Source organism: Astatotilapia calliptera, chromosome 11 (assembly GCF_964374335.1).
Source record: "Astatotilapia calliptera chromosome 11, fAstCal68.1, whole genome shotgun sequence".
NCBI lineage: Eukaryota > Metazoa > Chordata > Actinopteri > Cichliformes > Cichlidae > Astatotilapia > Astatotilapia calliptera.
The window spans coordinates 35,119,540-35,141,674 of NC_137432.1; the positions used below are offsets into that span (position 1 = coordinate 35,119,540).

The following is a 22,135-nucleotide window of genomic DNA, read 5'->3' on the forward strand; positions in this document are numbered from 1 at the left end:
GACACGTTTTCTACGCGTGTCTGGTGTCATACCAGACACGCGTAGAAAACAAATGGCCTCTAAGCAGCTGAGGGTGGTGCTGGTGATGGGATAGACGCTAATCACTAGAGAAACAAACGCGGACGAGAGCCATAAGCAGTGTCAGATGTTCGGCTCCATCCTGTCATATACACTGATAAGCTATCGTGACAGATTGTTCAAATAAGGAATAAAGACAAAGATGCGATGCTCCTCTAGTTGGGAAAAGAATGTGAACTAATTCAGTGGTATTAGCTCAAAGAGGTCCAGTCTAACATCAGTGTAATTACAGGTTAATAATAGGAGAAAATATTGTAGAGAAAAATGTAAACTAAACAACAACAAAAGAATATAAATGATGAATATGAGGGGAAAAATACATGATACGTGATTTCTTAAGTCTTCCTAGTTATATAAACATTTTATCTGATATCTGTACCTGAGCTGAGGTGAGGTGACGCAAACATTTCCCCGTTGTGGGATCAGTAAAGTCTTATCTTATCTTATTTTTCAGTGAATACAGAAGGCTCTCTGTGAGGTCTTTGAAGTGAGAGATGCTGCAGAGCTTCATGCTCAGATTTCACACCTGGAGGATGTAACTCTGCAGGAGGTCGAGCTTCACACCTCTGATCCGGACTAAAGGGAGCTGTCAGAGCAACCGCAGACTAGAGTCTTCCGGATTTCTTTTAATCTTAAAATAACCACACCACGTGTTGTTGTAGTTTTTTTTTTGTCTTTTTATTTTAAAGAGTACAGCTCACCATAGGGAGAATCCAGAATAAATTATTGTGCAAAAAAGACAAGATTTAACGTCAGATTGAATACAAGTGATGTTGTAGCCTACACAGAGATACAGATGTCGCTCTTGCCAGCAGAGAGGTGAATATGAGGAGCTGCGTGGGTCTCCCAGCCTCAAACACTGGGCTTCCACACCTGGAAATGTGATGTATGGACACTCAGTCACAGCAGTTCATAAAAGAGAATAGAAGCTCTTGAGTTTCGTGAAACTCACCTCTTCACTCGCTCTTCAGCGCAGCAATCCCAGCCGGACTGCTGGGCTGATCCAGCTCACCTGTGTCCCGCGGTAGAGTCCCTGTGTAAGCAGATTAAATGGATGCCCCACTGACAGAGCTTATTGAAAAGTATTTAAAACAGTGAGTTAACCCTATCACACATACAGCGCAGGTAGAAAACATACATTTAGCTACATTATTTACAGGATCTGAGGTTCTGCGTCTTTATAAGACTACAACACCTATCCTTTTCAGTTACAAAAAATAGATACCAACAATCATTGTTAAATATTTTTGAGTGTTTATGTTAAATAGTTTATAGTCATTGATAGCTCTGAAGTCCCTGCCTGGTGATCAGGGCCAAGGTCTCCACAAAGTGTGGCTGGAGGGGGAGCTCTGGGCTGAGCTCTGTTTGGTCGCTCCTCTCTCTGCTCTGATCTCGGACTCTCTTTGTTTCTGAGGCTGTTTGGGGACTCTGGGAAACCTTTGTTGGAGTGGGAGTGGGTAAGGTCGGATCAAACGTTTCTCCCCTGAGGCACGTGCTTGAGCTTGTTTGAGTTTGAGCTTGGACTTCTGCCTCAGCATCCGCAGAATAAACTTTGCGTGCGGCAAAAAGTTTCTGCTTTGGAGACCTTCGGGCTGTGAGTGTGAACGGGCCAAACGAGCGGCAAAAGCTGCATGCAGCGCCGATCCGAGCTCCGACCCTTTCCCCTCGGGGCCCAGAAACCCCGAAGCTGTCTGCAGGCAAGTGGAGAAACCGTCCTGGAAGGAGCGTTTCTGGTCCCCACGTCCACCTGTAGTCTTGTCTCCTTTGGCATTGTTCTGGAGGAAGAGGACTGTGTGCTCCAGTATCTCAGCTTTCTCCACTCGGTGTTGAGTGGACCCCTGCATGAGAGCAGCAAGTTAACTGATCTTTACATTACATAAAAAAAAGAAAACATTAATAAATAAACAGTACTGAAATTCATGAACCATATTCAAAGAGAACTAAAATATGATCTTACTTCTTGTGGCTCCTGCAGCAACATGGTCCTCAGACACTCCAAACTGCGGTTCATTCTGTCCCTTCGACGTTTCTCCACCTGAGATTTTATTAACTATCGCAAAAGGAAAAGAAAAGTCTAAAAGTGTTTTTTTTTGTTTTTTTTTTAATTTCTGTGTTACAAGTGATGCAAAGTTGATCAGACGTTACCCGAGAAACAAACGAAATATAATCGCAGCTGCGTCTAAATTCCAATTTGATTGAAACAAACGAATAAATCCTCATTAGAATCTTTGTCAAAGTGGCTGCATTTGCCCATGTGAATAAAAAAAATCAAAGTTGTTTTTTTCTTTTTTTACCTTTTTATTGTTTGTTGCTTCCTCGGCTTCCTGTAGCAGCTTCATGGTTGCAGATGCTCTAACACCTTCTTTCTCAGGCTGACACCGATCAGGTAATGAGGCTCTTGTTCGACTTCTTTTTACTGACTCCCTGTAGCTAAAAGACTCCTCCTCCTCCAAACCCCTCCTCCTGGTATCTCAACCTCGTCGTTCCTTAAAACCCAACCAAGATTTAATTAATTTAAATCTCCTATCACAGTCTCATATTCACCAAACACGGAGATCTTCCCCATTGCGCAGAAATTTTACGTGTATGCATAAAAACTCACACGTAAAAATAACCAATAAAAAATAATTTAAATAAAAAGAATGACATTTGTAACTCATTTTTGTACACACTATAGGTGACAAACATTGAATGAAATGCTTCACAACAGCTCCTTTACCCCCAGTGACAAAACCAGATTTTGAGTGTTGGAAATATTTGCATTTCCTATAACGCTACCACGGGAGTTTCTGGTCATGTGTCTGCGCTTTAATCCCATTATATTTCAGTAAGATTTGGGGTCTTATATTCTATGAAGTCTCGTGTATTGTCAACACAGAATCTGATTTATTTAAAGGAACTTGACTTTTCCTTGCCGTCTCTGTACCCGTTGAGCTGGTTACGCAGTGAATGAAATTCTAAATAAGGTAAAAAGGTAAGGTAAAATTTTATTTATATAGCACCTTTCAAGACAAAAATCACAAAGTGCTTCACAGAAAAGCTAAAACATAAAAACAGAAATCAACCAAAAGCAAGTTAGGACAATGTTAATCCTGAGATTGTCTAAACTGGACTAAATGTTTCTTATTTTATGATTAAAACAGTTCACGAGAAGGCATTGACGTGTGTAAAACGAATAATATGATATTCGCTATTCGCAGTAGATTGGGGGTTGATTGTTGTTAAACTGCATTTTATCCCACGTTTACTTAAACGCTAAATCGTGCGCCATCGTTGCTTCCCATTAAAAGTTGGGGGAAATATTAAATTGTTTTGGTAGAGATTTCGGAAAACCATTTGCATGTGCTTTAATATATTATCTTATTCAAACTTGTTCCTTAGAGCGAATACCGACACCTCCTTATTCACACTTCACACTTTTGCATTTGTTAGTCACCCCCGCAGGGGGAGCGTGCAAGAAGCCTAAATTTTTGCATTGACACCTCCGTGTCACAATGGACCACGCGTGCCATTTGGGCCCCTGTCTCGTGCTGACGCGCCGTTTAACCCCGCAGTTGTTCGACCTTTACTTGTGCAAATCCTTTGATCTTGGAAAGTGACCGTGGGAAAGCAGGGAACACACCCCACGTGACACCCTTTTAATTTAACGTGTGAGGCAGTGGTTCCCAGGCTGGAGAACATGGAGCCCCAGAGGTCCCACATATGGATTCATTATCATTCTTTAATTATATTAGACCACAATTTACATGCGAAATTTTAATTATGATTCCGGATTGAACTCCACACCCCACGTGATGGCACACAGTCTCAGATTCGTTTTTTGATTACTTAGACAGTTCAAAGGAAGAGTATTTTATTTTTTTTAATTTTTTTTTTACTGTAAAAAATATATATAATTTAATGTTTCCTGTTTCATTTTTAAGCAAAGTATAAAAACACTCAAAATTGAAGCTGGGTTTACTCAGCACATTTGGATACAAAAATGGCTCTTAATCAGTGACTGCAATGTTAATGCTTCAGTTCATCTAACCTCTGTGTACTGCTGATATGTAATTCTGACTTTGTTGTACAAAGGACTGAGCAAAGATGGGAAGCAACTAAGTGTAATTCAAGGTCAACACCCACTTCATTATCAGGCTGTTGCTTACATGATGGTGAGAACTTCCTACATGTGAATAGACAAAGACTGTATCCGCACAAAGGGTATAAAGGAGCTGTTATAATTTTACCTTTTGGTCTGTCCATGTGGTATTGATTCCTTTGCAAAAGTTTTATTATTTTTCTTTCAATAAATTCAAAATGAGAAAGCTTTATATACAGTAAAACATATTTTAAAAGCACTTCAAACTTGGACAATAAGCAAAGATATTACCCTGGATGAGGCAGTGAGCACATGGCCTGTAGGGCTCAGTAAAAAGGACCCTCTCTATATAACTATCCAATGGCATTCTTGATAGTAACATGACACTTCTATTCACATCATTATGCTGAAGTGGAAAGGTTATAACAACTATATGTTTAAGTCATGTTCTATCTTGAGACTCAAAGTCCAACTTTGAGTATAGCATATATTTATGCAGTATGGCATATAGCTTACAAATTAAATTTTAGCTGCAGATTCAATTATTTTCCACTCCACTGATTAAGTTGTGTTTTAATGGCGGGAGACATGCTGGGGAACATATTACATGTGTTCCCTGATCTTGCTGTCTGTATATTGTGGTGGTAATATTTTGTAACTTGTTGATATCAACTATGCAACCATTTCTTTTTTGAAAAGTATCCAGCAGAGTTGTTTTCATTTATGTTTGACCAAAGCAAAACAACAACAACAGCAACAAAAAACAAGTATTCCCCGAGGACTTGGGAATTAAGCAGTGTTGTCAGTGACTTTGCTGAGCACAAGGCCTTAAAATGAACAGGTGAGTGGTTTGTTTTTAGTAAAGGACTGAAACATTTTTACTCATGTATATGTTGAAAGTATGGACTCGTACTGTAATATGTGTGTGTGAAGTATCTAGAAGCTGGTCCACTGGAAATAACTGATGATGATGATCATGAGTAGGCTATGCTTGTTTGGTAAGATGCCTCCTCACTGAGCCTGGTTGAAGAAGATGATGTCAGTGTATAGTATAAGTTTAAGTAAAAGCTTCCGTTCCCCCAGATTCTGGCTGCAGTTGCTGTCCATGGTGCTGATCAGAAGCTATTGATGCTATTGATTATTGCTATATATTATTTTTGCATTTACTGTGTGTATTTGTGTGTGTATGTGTGTGTGTGTGTGTGTGTGTGTGTGTGTGTGTGAGAGAGAGAGACAGACAGAGAGACAGACAGACAGAGACAGAGACAGAGATGGAGAGAGAGAGAGAAAGAAAGAAAGAAAGAGCAAGATATGTCTGTGTAGGTTCTCAGTCATCCAGGTCATGGCTGTCTAAGGAGGTTGGAAAGAAAGCAAAGAAACTTAAAAGATGTCCTCTCTGATGACAGGTGGAACGTCTTCAAAAAAACTTACAGAAGTCCTGTCCGATCTTTGCAAGCTCCTGAGACCAGAGAACGAGAGAGTGTACCAGAGTGGTTGAAATTCACATTAAACACGACTAAAATTTCAGATAATGAGATATGTTGGCATAATCCGAAAACTCTAAATTCTAAGGTTTTTTTCTCTTCACTCTGGAGGAGGTCTATTACCATGTGCTTATTTATTTTATTTTGCATCTACATTTAAAAGATAGTGAATTTTAGTTTTTTGGACTTGAATACACTCAATCTTACTTTTACATTTACACAAGTACTTTACTAAAGTACAGTCTTTAAGTATTTATATGATTTCTATTTTCTACTGCTGCTATAATTTGGATGGGAATTTAATATTTATGCTCTCCAACCCAATTATTTTAAAACTTTACTTATTATTTTGAAGATTTTAAAATATTAATAACATCATCAAATATTAATAAGTAATTAAAATCACTAGCTGCTGTAAGAAATATACAGATGCATGCCTATCGTTATTATCTATTATAATAATAATTATATAATAAATATGATTCTGCATATGTGATTCTGAGTACTACTGTAACTACTTTAAGGACATATTTTTGCTAAAACTTTTGGCATATCAGTTAAAACAGGATTATTACTTTTATTTAGATACTTATAAATACTAGTACTGTGGTACAATACCACCATTTATGCAGTAACCTACATCTAAGCTACACAAGAACTTGATCAAATACCCAACAAAAGAAAAAAGACAATGCTCCTGAGCAAACACAGTACATGTGTAGTTTTTAGGAGGTTGCATGCAATCCTTAGCCTATTGTTTAGTTTTGCAACATTACTTCTGGTTAGAAGTCAAACTGCTTTTCAGAAATTAATAATCTAATGTTGGTGATTGTCAGCGATGTTGATAAGTTTCCTTTTAAAGCTATGAGCAACATTCTCTGCTTTTGTACTGGAGTAATTATAGTAAAAAAAAATAATAATAAAAAAAAACACAGGTCCTCAACTCAGAACAAATTCAAAAAGTCTAAATGGTGCTGATTATATATATATATATATGTATATATATATATATATATGGTAGTATAATGTGTGTGTGTGTGTGTGTGTGTGTGAGAGAGAGAGTGCTGCTAATGAATCAGTTACTGTTGGTGTCTTGAATAAAGTAGCCCATTATACTGTCCCCTAGTCTTTTAGTTTATTCATTATGACCCCATGAATGTGACCGATCTCCAGCTGCTTGTGAATACAGAGAGTCTTTATTGTAAAAGAGGTAGAGAGAGGATACAGGTGTTTCACTGTACAGAAAAAAAGACAGCACTGTTGATACACTCATTCAAACCATTAATATGGACTCAGGCACACCTCATTCACTTTACATGGACACATAAGCCCAGTAGAAAACAAAACAAAACAGAGAAACAAACACACGGAGTCTTTGGATTTTTCTCTATTGCCCTCTCATTCACTAAATGCTATCTCTCTTTATGAACTGTTAAAAGAAAATAGCTGTAGCACTAATATTGAAAGTAATAATATTAATAATAATGATATAGTGTGTTAAAACAATCATGATACAGTCGCATTTCCCCCCCCCTCCCAACCACAAACAGATCTCAGTAACATGTCAAAAGTAGTGGAAAATAAACCCTACAACCCCAATGAGAAAACCACGCCAGCATGCACACGACACACACACGTTCACTCTATCATCTGTGCACTCAGCTAATCAGACAAACATAATGACCAACGCTGAGCGCTAAGAAAAGAAGAAAAAAAGAAGAAGAAAAAAAGACAACTTACACTTAAAATAACCAAACCAAACAAACAATATACAAAAACAACTGCAGCCAAGTGGGAAGTGCGATATCATTCTTTCGGTCTTTTTCCGTCATCAATCTTTCCATCGCTGTCGTTCTGTGTCAGTGGGTGGGCTCATCAGTCAGAGTTTTCTGACTGGTCGCTATGAGGCGAGGTGCCAGACGGGGGTGAGTTTCGACCCTGCCAGTTTCCGTTAGCCTAAGAAATCAAAAGAGAGAGAGAAAAAAAGTAATGTTCAGGGTTATTCTGTCAATGCTGAGTGGCATCAGCTGGATATAATGTTGGGTACAAGATTGGCCGCATATGAATTTACAAAGGCTGACAAATTTAAAAAGTAAAGAAGAGACAGGAGAAACACCCCTCAACCATATTTTAAGTGTTTATGTTGGATAGTTTGTCCACCAGAGGGTGCAACTCCCCTGTTGGCAACACTTATTTTAAATGCCACAAATACAACAAGTTGATAACAATTATTTATTTATTTATTTTTTGCATTGGCTCAGCTGCAAGGAAAACAGCATTTTGAGCTTTAGCTACACAGAGAGACATGCTGTTAGATGAAAACTTTGTTGGTTTGATTATCATTTGATCTGCTGATAATACGAATTTGAACAACTAGTCATCTAGATGCTAGTCGGAGCGAGACATTCTCTCACTCTCTCGTGGACAACACAGTTCTGCATTGCTTTGATGTCAGCGTAAACTAACATATAAACACACATCCAAAGCGCTCTGCCTGTGCAGCCACATTCTGCACAGGCAGAACCTGTGAACCTGATGCTGCTAGCACTTCTAACAGCAGCCTCAGTCAGCAAATTAATATGACACTGTCTTTGATGTTCTACAAAACACTAAGTGTTAAAACATGATTTGATTATCCAAAGATGTTTCATTTGTTACTGTTTTCTGAGTTTTTTTTTCTTTCTTTTAGACCGGGCAACTAAACTGATATTACTTCTCTACTACCGTATTTTCACAACAATAAGGCACACTTAAAAGTCTTAGATTTTCTTCAAAAAGTACGGCGCGCCCTATAGCGCAGTGCGCCCTGTGTGTTGTAAGGAGGATGTAGTAGAGAACACCATGAGAACGCTAAAGGGTGAAGTGCGTGCGTTGACTTTATTGCACATACCTGTATAAAAGAACAGGTATGTGCGTTATGCAGGACATCGTTGTTTTAACAACCCTGAAAATGGCAAAGAGACACGCTTACGAAGCACAGTTTAAACTGAAGGCCATCAGCTACGCGGAGGAACATGGAAATCGAGCAGCGGCGAGAGAATTTAAGATTAACGAATGGATGGTTCGCAAATGGAGGAAGCTAGAAAACAAGCTCCGGCAGGTCAAGAAAACGCAGCTGAGTTTCCGCGGACATAAGGCGAGGTGGCCCGAGTTGGAGGAAAGACTCGAGCGGTGGATCATCGAGCAAAGAACGATCGGGAGAAGCGTTTCGATGGTCACCATTCGGCTAAAAGCGGTTTCACTAGCTGAAGAGATGAACATTGAACATTTCCAAGGAGGTCCGTCTTGGTGCTTTCGTTTTATGAAACGGTGCCATTTTTCCATCCGGACCAGGACTACGGTAGCGCAGCAACTTCCAGCGGATTATAAGGAAAAGCTGGCCATCCTCCGCTCCTACTGCAGCAAACACATCGGCGACAAAAACATCCAGCCCAGCCACATCACAAACATGGACCAGGTGTCACTTTTGACATCCCGGTGAGTCACACTGTGGAGAAGAAGGGGACCAGCACGGTAGCGATACGCACAACGGGGCACGAAAAGTCTTCTTTCACTGTTGTGCTTGGCTGCCATGCTAATGGACAGAAACTGCCGCCTATGGTGATTTTTAAGCGAAAGACTTTGCCTAAAGAGAAGTTTCCAGCAGGAATCATCATTAAGGCAAATGAAAAGGGCTGGATGGATGAGGAAATTATGAAAGAGTGGCTGAGGGAGGTGTATGTAAGGAGACCAGGTGGTTTTTTCCACACATCACCATCGCTGTTGATCTGTGACTCTACGCGTGCCCATCTCACAGCCGATGTGAAAAAACAAGTGAAACAAATGAACTGTGAGCTTGCTGTCATTCAGGAGGCCTGACAAAGGAACTCCAACCGCTGGACATCGGTGTGAACCGCCCGTTCAAAGTAAGGCTGCGAGCGGCCTGGGAGCGATGGATGACCGATGGAGACCACAGTTTCACCAAGAGTGGAAGGTAGCGCCGGGCGAGTTACGCCACAATTTGCCAATGGATTGTAGATGCTTGGGCTAACATGTCTGCTGGCACTGTTGTTCGAGCTTTCGCAAAAGCCGGCATCATTTCCGAGGAGCCGCACGGCACGGAAAGTGACTCTGACAGTGAAGAAAGTGAACCTGGCATGTTTGATGGAGATTTAGCGCAGCTGTTCAATTCAGACACAGAGGATGAGGACTTCGATGGGTTTGATTGATGATAAAAATGTGAGTACCAAACTTTGTTTTGCTCCCGCTTTATTTTTAAATACGCATACGGTACTTGTATGCGCCCTATGATCCAGTGCGCCTTATGTGTGTGTGTTAAATACAGTAATGGCACACATAACTGAGACTGCGCCTTTTAGTACAGAGCGTCTTATGGTCGTGAAAATACGGTAAGTTCCTAATTAGAAAGGAAAAAAATACAAGAGAAGCACAAGTTAATATTTAAACGTATGTAAATACCTGCACTCCCATTTGGTAGGCAGACTGTTCACCATTCACAGGTGGAACCCCGAGGAACAGGTCAGCTGATCCGGACAGAGAGAAGGACCCTGACCCTGAAGAACGACAAACCTTGATAGTCATTTGTGACAGACATCTTTTTATAATTCACCATAAAGAAATCCAAGGGGTTTTTACTGTTACCTGACCATTAATAAACAAGTCATTAATCATCAGACATATCGGCATGACTCATGTAGGCGTGGAGAATCAGGGGCCAGAGAAGGGCTTAACAACTGAGTTTATCGCCTAAAGGCAAGTAGGCATTTACTGTTCATGTCATTTTCTTAGTTACCTGTGGAATTGGGAGTGTGTGGGGAATCATCGCCCTGTCTAGCTCCCAAGGCTGTTTTCATGGCGTAGAGATTGGCTTCCTCTTGGAACTTGCCAATGTTTTTCTTGTAGCGGATTCTCTTGTTGCCAAACCAGTTGGAGACCTTCCAAAAATAAAAGGTAATCATTAAAATGACCACATTTTGAAGAAGCATTCTTAAACCTCCAGTAGCCATTTCAAACAGCTTAATACAAATTGTAAGTATTTGAGGTCACCTAAGCAGAAATCAGTCACTACTTCTTTTTTTATTTTTTTTTAATTTAAATCTTTAAAATCCTGCCTGTAACAGTTGGAGAGTAAATGAATGGTATATGAATCCATGGACACCCACAACTTTTCCTTTCTCCTGGTTTCTTGAAGCATGCTCACCTGAGAGACGGTGATACCACACTGTTTAGCAAGTTCCTCTTTGGCTTCTTCACTGGGATATGGGTTAGACAAGTGGGAGTAAAAATACTCATTGAGGACCTCTGTAGCCTGTTTGCTGAAGTTGCGCCTCTTGCGTCTGAAAAAGGGTTAGAACACAGTGAACAGAGGTTTTCCTGGCTCAAAAAGGATGTTTGGGGGCGACGACATTAGTTTCTGAAATCATACCATCCATGAGGAGAAAAACTGCTTGAAACAGAGCATTTAAAGCAGTCTGAAACTGGAGCTGGTAACTTGCAGGGATTACTTTCACAAACACTAACTCCATTAATTGAAATTTGGTCACATTTAATGTAAGCATCTATCAGTGCAACATTCTATATGACCTAATAAACCATAACAGGTCACCTTAAAAAAGAAAGAAAGAAAAACTACAATGTTCACCTGGCATCTAGAAAGCGGGACCTCAGTATCATGACCGCCTCACAGGTGCTCTGCTTCAGCTGGGTCTGGATCGAACTGAATTTGCGGTGGATGATAGCCACCATCCGCTCAATCTCCCGTGGAGTCACAGGCCGTGTGCGCGACTGCTCCCTCAGCAGGTTCATCACATGGGTGGTGAACTCTGTGCACGCCTGGTGAAAGGTGGTGCAAGACGAAACACAATGAAGGAGAGAAGTGAAGCTGCTATACATGTGTTATTTTATAAAACTTCATTACTTCTGTTAATTATGATGTTTTCTAGCTGGAAAGACAATTTTATGATGAAAAAAAAAACAGTTTAATTGATAATAAGGATAATTGGTACGACAATTGTTCTTATTGGTAAGCACGCACACTTAGTGGCCTCTTTATTAGGTCACTCTGTGCACTGCAACAAATTGTCATGAACATGTGGTTATTACTAATGGTGTTATCTGGGATTACACTAATGATTCTGTTCTTCTACTGACAAGGAATCAATATTAATATATTATATTACATACAATATGCTAATATACAATGCAGTAAATATAGTAATAGTTTAAGTCTTCATAACATAAGACTTTAAACAGGTGTTATCTTAATATCCACCTCTATTAATCCAATGCTTCTCACTTTCTGGCTATAACAAAAAGCATATATTGCACTGGTCTACAAACAAACGCTTCCAAAAGCAACATAGTCAAACCTTACTCATTTTGAGTTGCTGAAACTGAAACTGATGCCTAAAATAATTGGTGGACTCTGGTTTTCATGATATGCTGCAAAGTCAGATATAAGACCACAAACTGAAACCATATATATTACTAAAATATATTATGACCATGAAGTGTTGGCAAAAAAATGGCTCAAAGCTAGTGGTGATTTTCAGATATCCACTTTTCTTAAACTATTCATCTGATTTCAAACTGGACTTGAAAAAATGGAACGTATCAAGTACGAAGTGTCAAATTTGAATTTGGGCGTTTTTAAAAGCATATTAAAATATCAAAAAGGTAAGAGTTTAATTTCTTTCATAATATGTTCCTAAGAGGACTGTGACCAAAATGTATATAATCTCCACATTTCATCTATTAGGGTCCTACACAGCTAAATACTTTGATATTTAACTTTGACACTTCACTGTGAAGTGATGAAACCAACATATCTACATTTCATAATATTCTGGGTAACTGATGAAATTGACATTTCTCCATAGTAATCCATCGTGACCAAGTCTGGCATAGTGGGCTCTAACTAAATTCAGTGTTTTCTTTTCAACTAAAGTAATCACTTCACTATCCTTTCTAACATAATGTTTGATATTAACGCTCCTCTATTTTTAAATGGTTACATAATGAAGAAAGCTATTATCATAAGATACCACCATAAACATAACAAGATATAAGTTTACAAAACTTGACAAATGTGAAAACTTGTAAACTTGAAAAACAAAAAATTATTTTGCAAACAACAGCCATTAAAAACTTCTGAAAAACTGCTGACCAGTGTTATCAAACACACCTGTCTTTTTTTAAACTAGAGTGCAAACCCTGATACTCCTAAACCTACTCTGCAGTTTATGTGTCCTGGCAGTAGGAGCATGTGCGGTAACGATATATAATCGCGATATATTCTTTTCTTCTGTATAACGTATTTTCCACACTATAAGGCACACTTAAAATCCTTAAATTTTCTCAAAAATCGAGTGTGCCTTATGTATGAATTCTGGTTGTGCTTACTGACCTCAAACCGATTTTGGCGTGCAGAAATCTGTTAAAAATGTTTGATGGATTGTCAGAGCATTCCCATATGGAAAAGATATAATAAAAACATATATGATTTACTCATGAAAGTGGCCACTTTCTCATTACTTTCATATATTTTTTAGTAAGTATACAAAACATACAAGTTTCATTATATAATTTTTCAAGGGATCTTATATGTGTTTTCACTCTTGTATGCTTTTCATACAAGTTTCATACAAGACAGATAAAAACTTTATAAGATTTATTTATATCTTTTCCATATGGGTTACAGCTGCCGTAGTGAGTTGCTTCGCGGAGTAATCTGGGTCCAAAACTCCGTCCTCTTCAGCTCCCAAAGTCAAACGAACACTGAGAGTTAAAAACAGTCTAAATTCTTTCATCTTTAATAAAATCATCAGCGTTGCTGCTTTACCAGGTGTAACAATTAAATTTAACATCCAGGCATCCATCAAAACAGAATTTGTTAAATTTAACGGAGTTAGAAGTTAGCTCGCTAGTTTCCACCTAAACATTTCATACCATGTTCTGACTGGGAGATTTCTGAAACTAATTAAAAAGTACAGCTCTGCTACCACTTCCAACATAAATGAAGACAGGAAACTAAACAGCAGTGGCGTTCGCAGGGTTACTGAAGTTGGACTACCTGGTATATAATGTTGTGCTACGTGATTGCTAGCGACACAGCTATGTTAGCATAACATTAGCACAGTGAAGCTGGAGGATGAACCCCAACTTTTTTTCCCCACTCGATAAAAGTTAACGTGAGGGATTCTGGTGGTCAGGGACAAATGTAATCGCATATCAGGATGCTATACACGGGCCAAACTTCAGTCAGGAGAACAACTGAGATCATTCATCCACAATACCAGGTTAGTTATTAATATACTGCAACAACATGGGAATAGAGCAGCAACGAGAGAATTCAACATTAATGAATCAATGTTACGGAAGTGGAGGAAGCGCAGTTTTTGGCTTTCCCCATATTTCAAAAGTGCTTCATCTCTTTGCTATGACTGTCGCCCGGCATAATTTGTAGATGATAATGGTTGTAGCCGCTGTTATGCTTTTGACCAAAACAGGCGTAGCTTGATGACATCATCAACATGCGCTACCGCAATAGAGCGGTATAGTCAAAATCTCTATCGTTGGCCAAATTTATATTGTTTCTATCATATATATCGCCCACCCCTACCTGGCAGTTCTACTACAAATGTCAGCGGAAAGTCCTGCAACTAGCTGCTGATGGGCACAAGTTTGGAAATACAGGTTTTATGACGAGGTGATGACTGGGATCTCATACTTGGTCTCCTTGAATATGCCGCTCTCTTTGTTCTTAGATGTTGTAAAAAAATCCGCCTTTGAAAATGTGACAGAGTATACTTTGCATAGTTTTTGGTTTTCTTCTTAAAACTCTAAAACATTTAAATCTTCATTTTACTATAAACTAATATTGATTGCTGGAGGGTGGTATTGGTTGCCTTGGAGTAGTTTTTCGACTACATGACCACAGTTAGATAGACACCCCTGACTGATATCAGCATATCCTTAATCTTAAGTATAGGGCAAAGGTTTGTGTTTCAGGAACTTAATTGTATGTTGCATTCAAGAGGATTTTATAGCAGATCTAATTTTCTCTTTGATACTAGCTCACAAGTAGGGCTTCAGTGGAGCTTGTTGGTCTAATAAGCCTAAAATGCCTCTCAACATAAAGATTTACTGAGTCATACCTGACACAAATGGAAAGGAATGAATCCGCCCTGAAGCAAAGTTATGTGCTGTGAACTCTTGATCTAGCATGCCAGTGTACAACATTGCTTCCAGGTACCTCTAGTACAAGCAAGCACGTACAGGCAATGTCAGTGCTAAGCTGCTGTTGCGACACAATACCTGCTCATACTTCTCCAGCTCAGTGTGGTAGATACTGCGAATCTGGCTCAACTTGCTTTTGTAGTCGGAGTGCTCGAGAGAGCTGTCAGGTGACATCCCCCCAGAGCTGGTGGCAGCAGAAACAGCAGCAGCAGCCCCGCCACCCTTCTCTGGCCCCGCTACGCCCTCCGCCAGCAGCATGTTGTCCAGTCGCACCAACTGAGGATCTTGAGGCTCCTCCTCCTGGGTGTTCCTCATTGAAAGGCCTGTCAATGAGACAAAAGTCTCTTGGTTTTGAAGGTAAAAGACTCGCAACTCTCTTAAACCAAAGCCTTTACAAATAATGAACCATAAAAAACAAAAACAAAATAATGATGGAACCATGTTTGGAAATAGATAAGTAGTTTTTTGTGTGCTCTCGTTTTTTTTTGTGCATCACTCTCATAACATTTTCACTTTAGACTGTACCTTGGTGCAACCTAGTTATTTTAAGTGTTCATCATACCTGTACAGGTTCCTTTACCCTATGACAGATATTGTAAAATATCTTGCAACTCTAGATCTGTCACTTATGGTTCAAAGATTATAGTTTAATGACTGGAAGGGGACAATTACAATAAAGTCAAAGTCTTTAAACTATATCACCAGTTTATCACCAGAGGTCATAAATAACCTAATTTGTTCATTTGAAAGATAAAAATTTACAAGAAGAATTTAGAAGAATCTAGTTTTTTGCTGGTTTTAAAGTGCAACTATAAGTGAAATCTAAATGAAAGATTACTCATCGCCCTTCTGTTATATAAATGAATGCAGTGAGTTGACCCTATGCTTCGATGTAGAATTTGAAGTTATAATGCATATAAAATGCGATAAAATCAGCTTTATTTATGCCAAGAAAAAGTTGGAAAATTCCTGTGTTATCATGGCCAAAACATTAGACACAACATATAACACAGCAGCTTAAATAAAATAAAAACAACCCTCAACCCGCAATAAGTTAAGCATTACTCAAAAAGGCGCACAGCTAAGTAGAAAATATTTTTAAAAATAAAATAAAGAAAAATATCCCTATGCATAAAAATCACATCTATGTGTGTATATAGTGTACAAGAGCTTACCACCTCTGTACACTGACTTTTTATTTATTTATTTGCATTGCACTTCTTCTTGTTGTATACCATCTTGCTCCTTTTCTTAATGCTTTTGAACTATTTTAACTACCCTTTTTCCCCCATCATGAATACTAAATATAATACAAAATTAGCTTATTACGAAGTAATCTATACAAAGTCAATACAGGTGATGTAGAATGAGGAAGAAACAATTTACTTTATCAGTCCTTGTGGCAGCTTAAAGATAATATAGTCCTGACAGCAACCTGATATGACTATAATATATTGCACTGTAGCAATTGTACCTTATGTTTGTCCAGCTGTTGTCATTTGAGTCCACTTATACTCCAATAAGCATTTATTAAGAGGGCTGTCGGATTATTTTGCTTTTGACTCTGAAAGTATAAAAACTATGTCTGTGTGTTTACTTGGCCATTCAGATTGTTTATGACTTTATTGGTTCCTGATGACAGAATGTCAACACAGTCTAATAACGCTCCCAAACAAAATTAAAGCCATGGCTGTTGACAGAGAGCACAAGAAAACTCCTGCAAATAGAGCAGAAACCTACCAGTTTTTTCCTTGATCTCGCACAAAACGCTGAACAAAGCGGGTTTCATTCGGTGACAGTTGAGCGCATGTTTCCTGCACATAAAAAAGAACAAACATGACCTACCAGCCTATTTGTAAACAAAGGCATAGAATGACAGTACGCAAATCGACCAAAACAAAAACAGAAATCACAAAGTGACAACATTTAGCCGAGCTAATTTAGCAAACGTTAGCTCCTGGCTAGCTGATAGTTAAGGGGGTAACCTTTCACTGCTAGTATGTCTGCATATGACAGCCAACATGTTAGATAGTATATTTAGTTGTTTACTATGTAATTAAATTATAACCCGTGTTGTAGCGCAGTGTTAACATTTATATCGGCACGGTCCTTAGCTACCTATTTTAGCATTAGCTTGTTAGCCTTGGTTAGCGTAGCATGCTAACAAAAGCGACATATTAAACAGCCGCTGCTGAAAGAAATGCGTGTTCCTAACTTACAGCACAGAAACAGTAAACACTGGCATGTGAGTTTGAATCTGCACAGGTTACACCAAAAGCAACTTTATGTCATTAGTCCAGCTAATTAGCTAGCTTCTAGCTGAATAATCTAAACAATAGAGTGAAGTTCAGGAAACTTTGTCACTGCGAGACGGAGTCGACAAAGCAGCACAACAAAATACCGCTGCAGCGGCAATACCACTAAATAACAATATTTAAAAAGAAAGGAAGCATAGCTGTGACTCACTTTGCTTGTGCCTCGTCCAAACTTTGGTCGGTGATAGTCATTATCTGCTGCAGTATGTCCCCAATATCTCTACGGGTTTCATGTCCGTTCTCTGTACCCTCGAGGCCCGACTCCGCTCCGTCGGGCCGATGCTGGGAGGGTTGGTGAACTGAGTTGAGCGCGTGCATCCCGGGGTGGCCACTCACGCCAAGTCCCCGGCCGTTGGATGGCCCATTGCCCGTCAGAGGCTGCTGCTGCTGCTGCAACATCTTCGGCGACGCACAGTGGCGACGACTGCTGCCCGACTGTGCTCACAGACACAACACAGACCAGAGACATCGCACAGAGTTGGGTCCCCTAGCGACTGACAGGAAACGGTGCAAAATGTGCATGCACAGTGCAGCGCGCGATAGACAAAGCGTCGCTGTGGGTACGGTGGAGTAGCACTATTGGTTTAAAGGTAACCACAACAGCAAAACATCTGCACTCCCTGCATTTTCACAAAGCAGAAGTGCGCGGGGGTGGTTGCATGTGCGTGGGTGGATAACAAAGAAATGACATTTAATTATACAAAAGTAGTTTATGTGGCTTTTTGATAGGGCCTCCAGATCCCAACAAACTGAATCTGGGGCAAACAGATTCATCTTGTGTGGGAGATGTTAGGCTAAGAAAGAGACTTTTTTTTTTTTGTATAACTACCTTAAAAGAATATACAGGTGACGTGTGTGTAAAGGGTAACTATTCTAAATAGGCTCTAAAATGTTTTGCCTTTGGAAAACCTCTCTTTTTCTATTTTGATTCTGGCTATTTAAGCAGATTTTCTGTCTAATCAAGTTTGGGTTTTACTAGAGCTGCACATTTCATTTTCAGCCACATATTTCTTATGATACTCACGTGTTAACTTTAAAAAAAAATTAAATGTGATATTCCCTAGTTTCCTAACTTATTTCTCTTTTTAGAATGAAAAACGTGGCTACAAGCACTAACAGAAGCATTCAAATAAAATAAACTTCTTTTTCAGCCTTGTTTTTCAAGTAATAATCTCGCTTAGACAGCTTCCCTTACTTGTCTGAGTCTACTTCTCGTTTTAGCTGCAAGTCAACAGGATGTGAAAACCACAGAGAGTTAAGAAAAAAACTGCGCCTGTTTCAACATGCTGCACTTGGGGTTAACATAACCAAATGAGCAGCAGTTAAAGCAGCAGCTGCTTTAACAAGTGTACATGGGCATTATAAAACCTTTCCTTTGGAACATGATTGCATTAACCACACACATCGCACATATAGAGAGTGATTCTGCTTTTAACAGTAATATTTCATGTCAACCTGACTTGTCAAATATGGGCCGAGTAAATAGGGGTGGGCTGTGGTAAGAGGAACAGGAAGAGATGAGATGAGAGAAAGACAGAAGGTAGCAGGGCAGATAGAAAAGGCGAGAGCTCATCACGACGGCATGTGAAACTAGCAGATTTTCTTTTTTTCTTCTTTGCTCTTAATAAAAACGTTGACAGGACGAGTGATAAGCCAAAAATGCTGTGTTCACTGGATCAAGACTTTGAAAGATGATGTTTTGAGAAGATAAAAGGAAACGAGGCGAACGAAAAGGTAAGGGCAAAAATTAACTGAAATTTAAATCACTTTGTGGTAGACAGTAGCTTTAGGGGGGAAATAACAATGTGATCTGTCAACAAGAGTTATTCGACTGAACTGTTTGGGAAAATACACAACAGTGATCACCTACCAACAAGACCCTGACATTTGTGATCACATAGTCGAACGTTTTACATAGCTAGGAGGAGTTTGTGACTTCAAGTTTCTTTTAAATTTCTGCCTAAACATCTGTTGCCCACATGCTGAAACCTGTCAAACTGGTTTCTCACATGTTTTGTTTCAAAAGAAAGGCACAGCAGCTCTGCGGTACTCATCATGCTTTTAAGTTTCAGTGTTTATAGATGTCGTGTTTTTCCTTATGGTATTTTTTTTAAGTACTAACTGAATTCTGATATTTTGGATCACCTTTTTTTTTATCCACCTCCAGCTTCTTTCTGTTTTCTCACAAGGATCATAAGGATTGTAAGAAAGACCACTGGACAACACAGATATCAAAGTTGAAATGGCTGAAGAGGAGCTGTTGGAGCCTCTTGTCATCATTGAAGATGGAGATTTGGTAGAAAGTATTACTGAAATTAGGGCGCCAAGCGGTGCAGATGTCACTGTACAAAGCTGTAGCGAGGAGTTTGCTATCAAAAAGGAAGAGGAGCACACAGAAGAGGAAAACAGTCAACAAGAAATAGCGGGTGAAATAAATTTAGAAGAGCAAAGCCTGGAGAAACAGCAGATAACCAGAGAAGAAGACAAACCAGAGATAACAGAAAGCACAAATGATGGACTCAAAGGAAATGACAGTAAAAGTGAAGGGCAGCCGGATGAAGTGCTTAAAGAAAAAACTGAAAAACCCTGTAGCACAGAGGATGAAAAGGCCACACAGAATGACCCTGAGGCAGACACAAACAAGCTAAATTCATCTGAGCTACAACCCGAGGGGGGACCAGACCACAAAGAGGATCTCAAAAAGGTTGGTATTTGCTCTTCTTACCCTGAGATTACCTGTGTTGTAAATCAGTTGACTTTAACACTTTGCCACCAGCCACTGCAAGAGAAAAACAGTCTCATGGTGGAAGAACTGCAGGTACCACTTTATTTCAGAGCATGTGGGAGTACGTAGGAGTGGATTCTTTTGCTTTGCCAACAAACAGTCTGTGCCATTCACTCAGAAACCATTCCTCTCTCCCTCCGTCTTTTTCACCCTCCCACCTGTGTTTTCTCAGGCTCACCGGTTAACCCCTGACTTCCCAGAGGCGCTGTATGACCTGCTTTGCACCTTTCAGGAGGGCAGACGGCTCAATGACCAGCGCTGCTCCTTCAGGCTGGAGAGTGGGGTGAGGCGGAGGAGGTGCCACTCTGAGCCCAACACCTCCAAACCAGTTAACAGAGGTAAGCGCTCTGTTTTGCCATGGTAAAGTGTGGAAAAGGATACAACTTTTGCATTTGTTTTTGAGCTATGACTCATGTTGAACAAGCAGAATCAAATGCAGCTACCCATTCTCCCTGACTCAGGAATTTTCAGCTACCATGTTTCCATGTTTTTTTCCTTGACCACTGACCACTGCCTTTCCCCCGCCTTTTGACCATTTAAGCTCTTTTCTCTCTCATTTCTTTACAGTCGTCTTTTCCTCCATGACTTCACTGCAGAAAGAGGAGTTTTTTGACCTGGTGGCCACTGCACAAGGACGGCGGCTCGAGGACCAGAGGGCACAGCTTGGAAGGTCTTCACCGCCAAAAACAAAGACCAGAAGTGTCAGAGGGAGCATAAGACAACTGTCCCTGTCTGTGAAAAAGCCTGCACCAGTTCCTGCGCCCAAAGATGATCTGTACGATATGATTCTAACCACACAAGTAAGCAATGAGCTTGTTTGTTTAGATGTGTTTGTCGTGAGCTGAGGTGTTTTCTGCTTTGTTTCTGAGAAGAAAAGTTAGTTTCTCACTAATGCGAGAAAGAGTGTTGGCAGCAAACCTTTTACCTACTTTCACTGCATTGCTTTCATTTTCACAATTTGTTTTGACCCACAGGCTCAGGGCAGGCTAGAGGACCAGCGCAGCAGGGCTCCAGGTCCCATGGATGATGAGGACTTCTTCTCCCTCCTCCTGAGGGTCCAGGGGGGACGCATGGATGAGCAGAGGACCGAACTACCATGCTTGCTGCAAACCTGAGATGGAATAAAACCCAAAAGTGTGGGGCTGCTGTGTGTGCCAACTGCCAATGTAGCCTCCCTGCTTAAGTTTCTATTTAAAGAGGACTTCTTTTTAACCCCAAAATGCTTTGTGTTGGGGGTTGGGGTGGAATTGCTGTATCTCCTAATAGTGTTAAAGTTGTCAAAATTGGAGCAAAAACGCTAATGTTTGAGCAACAGTGCTGTTAATGTAAATTAGGAGAGTTCATGATGAGAAGTTTACTTTTAGTTAATTTTTTCCAGTAACCAGGATCAGTAGATATGTGATTTCTCTGCTCTGGAATTATTCCATTGTATTGAATGTCTGCAATGAGCTCTTGAATGGTTGCTGTGTGTGTGCGCGTGTCCTAATTGTAGAGGAGGCAGTCTGCTGAATTCTATTGTTGTCGTTATTTGTACAGATCTAATGTAGCACAACAGAAATAACAGTGAGCTCCAAGTTCAGGAAGTGCTGGGACTAGTTCTCCAAAATAAATCAAATGCATCCTGGAGAGTGTATTCTTTAATTTTCCTTATGTCTGTACATATAAATCTTGTAGTAGCCTGTAACTACAGGCATTTTGCTTGTGACACAGGGATGCATAAGACCTGTTCTGCTATCTTCATCATTAGGCATCATTTGCTGTTCTAGTTCACATTCCCACAACTTTGTGATAATGTTTAATCTTTAAAAAATCCCCCTCCGCACATAAAACACTCACATATGAATAGATGAGCCTTTTAGGGAACAGGCGAGGCTAAGATAAAGCTGTTAATTTTTTACAGACTTCATAGTCTGAAAACAGGTGTTATCGCAGTGTTCCTGAATTTCTCTTTAATAATGTGACGTAACCTCAAAGGAAATCAGTAGTTACTCTTTGAACAGTGTTCTAGATGTATGTAACATTTTCTTCAGTCTATGCAAAAAAAAAAAAGTTAACAGATAATCACTAACCAGCTGTAATGGCTACTTTCAATTTAAAATGTCCCCCAAAATTTCATGTAACTCTAATAACAAGAATCAGTCAACTAGGGTTAACA

The 22,135-nt window shown here is 39.7% G+C and overlaps 3 protein-coding genes across 5 annotated transcripts; 1 reads left to right on the forward strand and 2 right to left on the reverse strand.

Moving 5' to 3' along the window:
* Window positions 1-734: 734 nt before the first annotated feature.
* On the reverse strand, window positions 735-2,483 carry LOC113031964 (transcription factor HES-7-like). 2 transcript variants are annotated; one of them, XR_013912182.1, is made up of 4 exons: window positions 2,373-2,483; window positions 2,036-2,128; window positions 1,031-1,916; window positions 735-951 (listed from the first exon to the last, which is right to left on the reverse strand). XR_013912182.1 is itself a non-coding variant. In XM_080308169.1 (3 exons), the coding sequence occupies exons 1-3, from the start codon at window positions 2,415-2,417 to the stop codon at window positions 1,386-1,388; spliced, it is 669 nt and encodes a 222-aa protein (XP_080164295.1). In that variant the 5' UTR covers window positions 2,418-2,483; the 3' UTR covers window positions 747-1,385. The 2 variants fall into 2 exon arrangements, 1 of the variants encoding a protein (XP_080164295.1); XM_080308169.1 differs by having other exon boundaries at window positions 747-1,916.
* Window positions 2,484-6,817: 4,334 nt separating this feature from the next.
* On the reverse strand, window positions 6,818-17,753 carry pbx2 (pre-B-cell leukemia homeobox 2). Its single transcript, XM_026184541.2, has 8 exons — window positions 17,347-17,753; window positions 16,621-16,694; window positions 14,959-15,203; window positions 11,285-11,475; window positions 10,844-10,979; window positions 10,436-10,577; window positions 10,102-10,196; window positions 6,818-7,599 (listed from the first exon to the last, which is right to left on the reverse strand). The coding sequence occupies exons 1-8, from the start codon at window positions 17,592-17,594 to the stop codon at window positions 7,519-7,521; spliced, it is 1,212 nt and encodes a 403-aa protein (XP_026040326.1). The 5' UTR covers window positions 17,595-17,753; the 3' UTR covers window positions 6,818-7,518.
* A 951-nt stretch (window positions 17,754-18,704) lies between these two features.
* gpsm3 (G protein signaling modulator 3) lies at window positions 18,705-21,604 on the forward strand. 2 transcript variants are annotated; one of them, XM_026184542.2, is made up of 5 exons: window positions 18,705-18,929; window positions 19,363-19,899; window positions 20,153-20,318; window positions 20,548-20,780; window positions 20,955-21,604. In XM_026184542.2, exons 2-5 carry the CDS (start codon window positions 19,438-19,440, stop codon window positions 21,093-21,095), a joined length of 1,002 nt encoding a protein of 333 aa, XP_026040327.1. In that variant the 5' UTR covers window positions 18,705-18,929; window positions 19,363-19,437; the 3' UTR covers window positions 21,096-21,604. The 2 variants fall into 2 exon arrangements, with proteins under 2 accessions (XP_026040327.1, XP_026040328.1); XM_026184543.2 differs by having other exon boundaries at window positions 18,720-18,929; window positions 19,385-19,899.
* The last annotated feature ends 531 nt before the right edge of the window (window positions 21,605-22,135 follow it).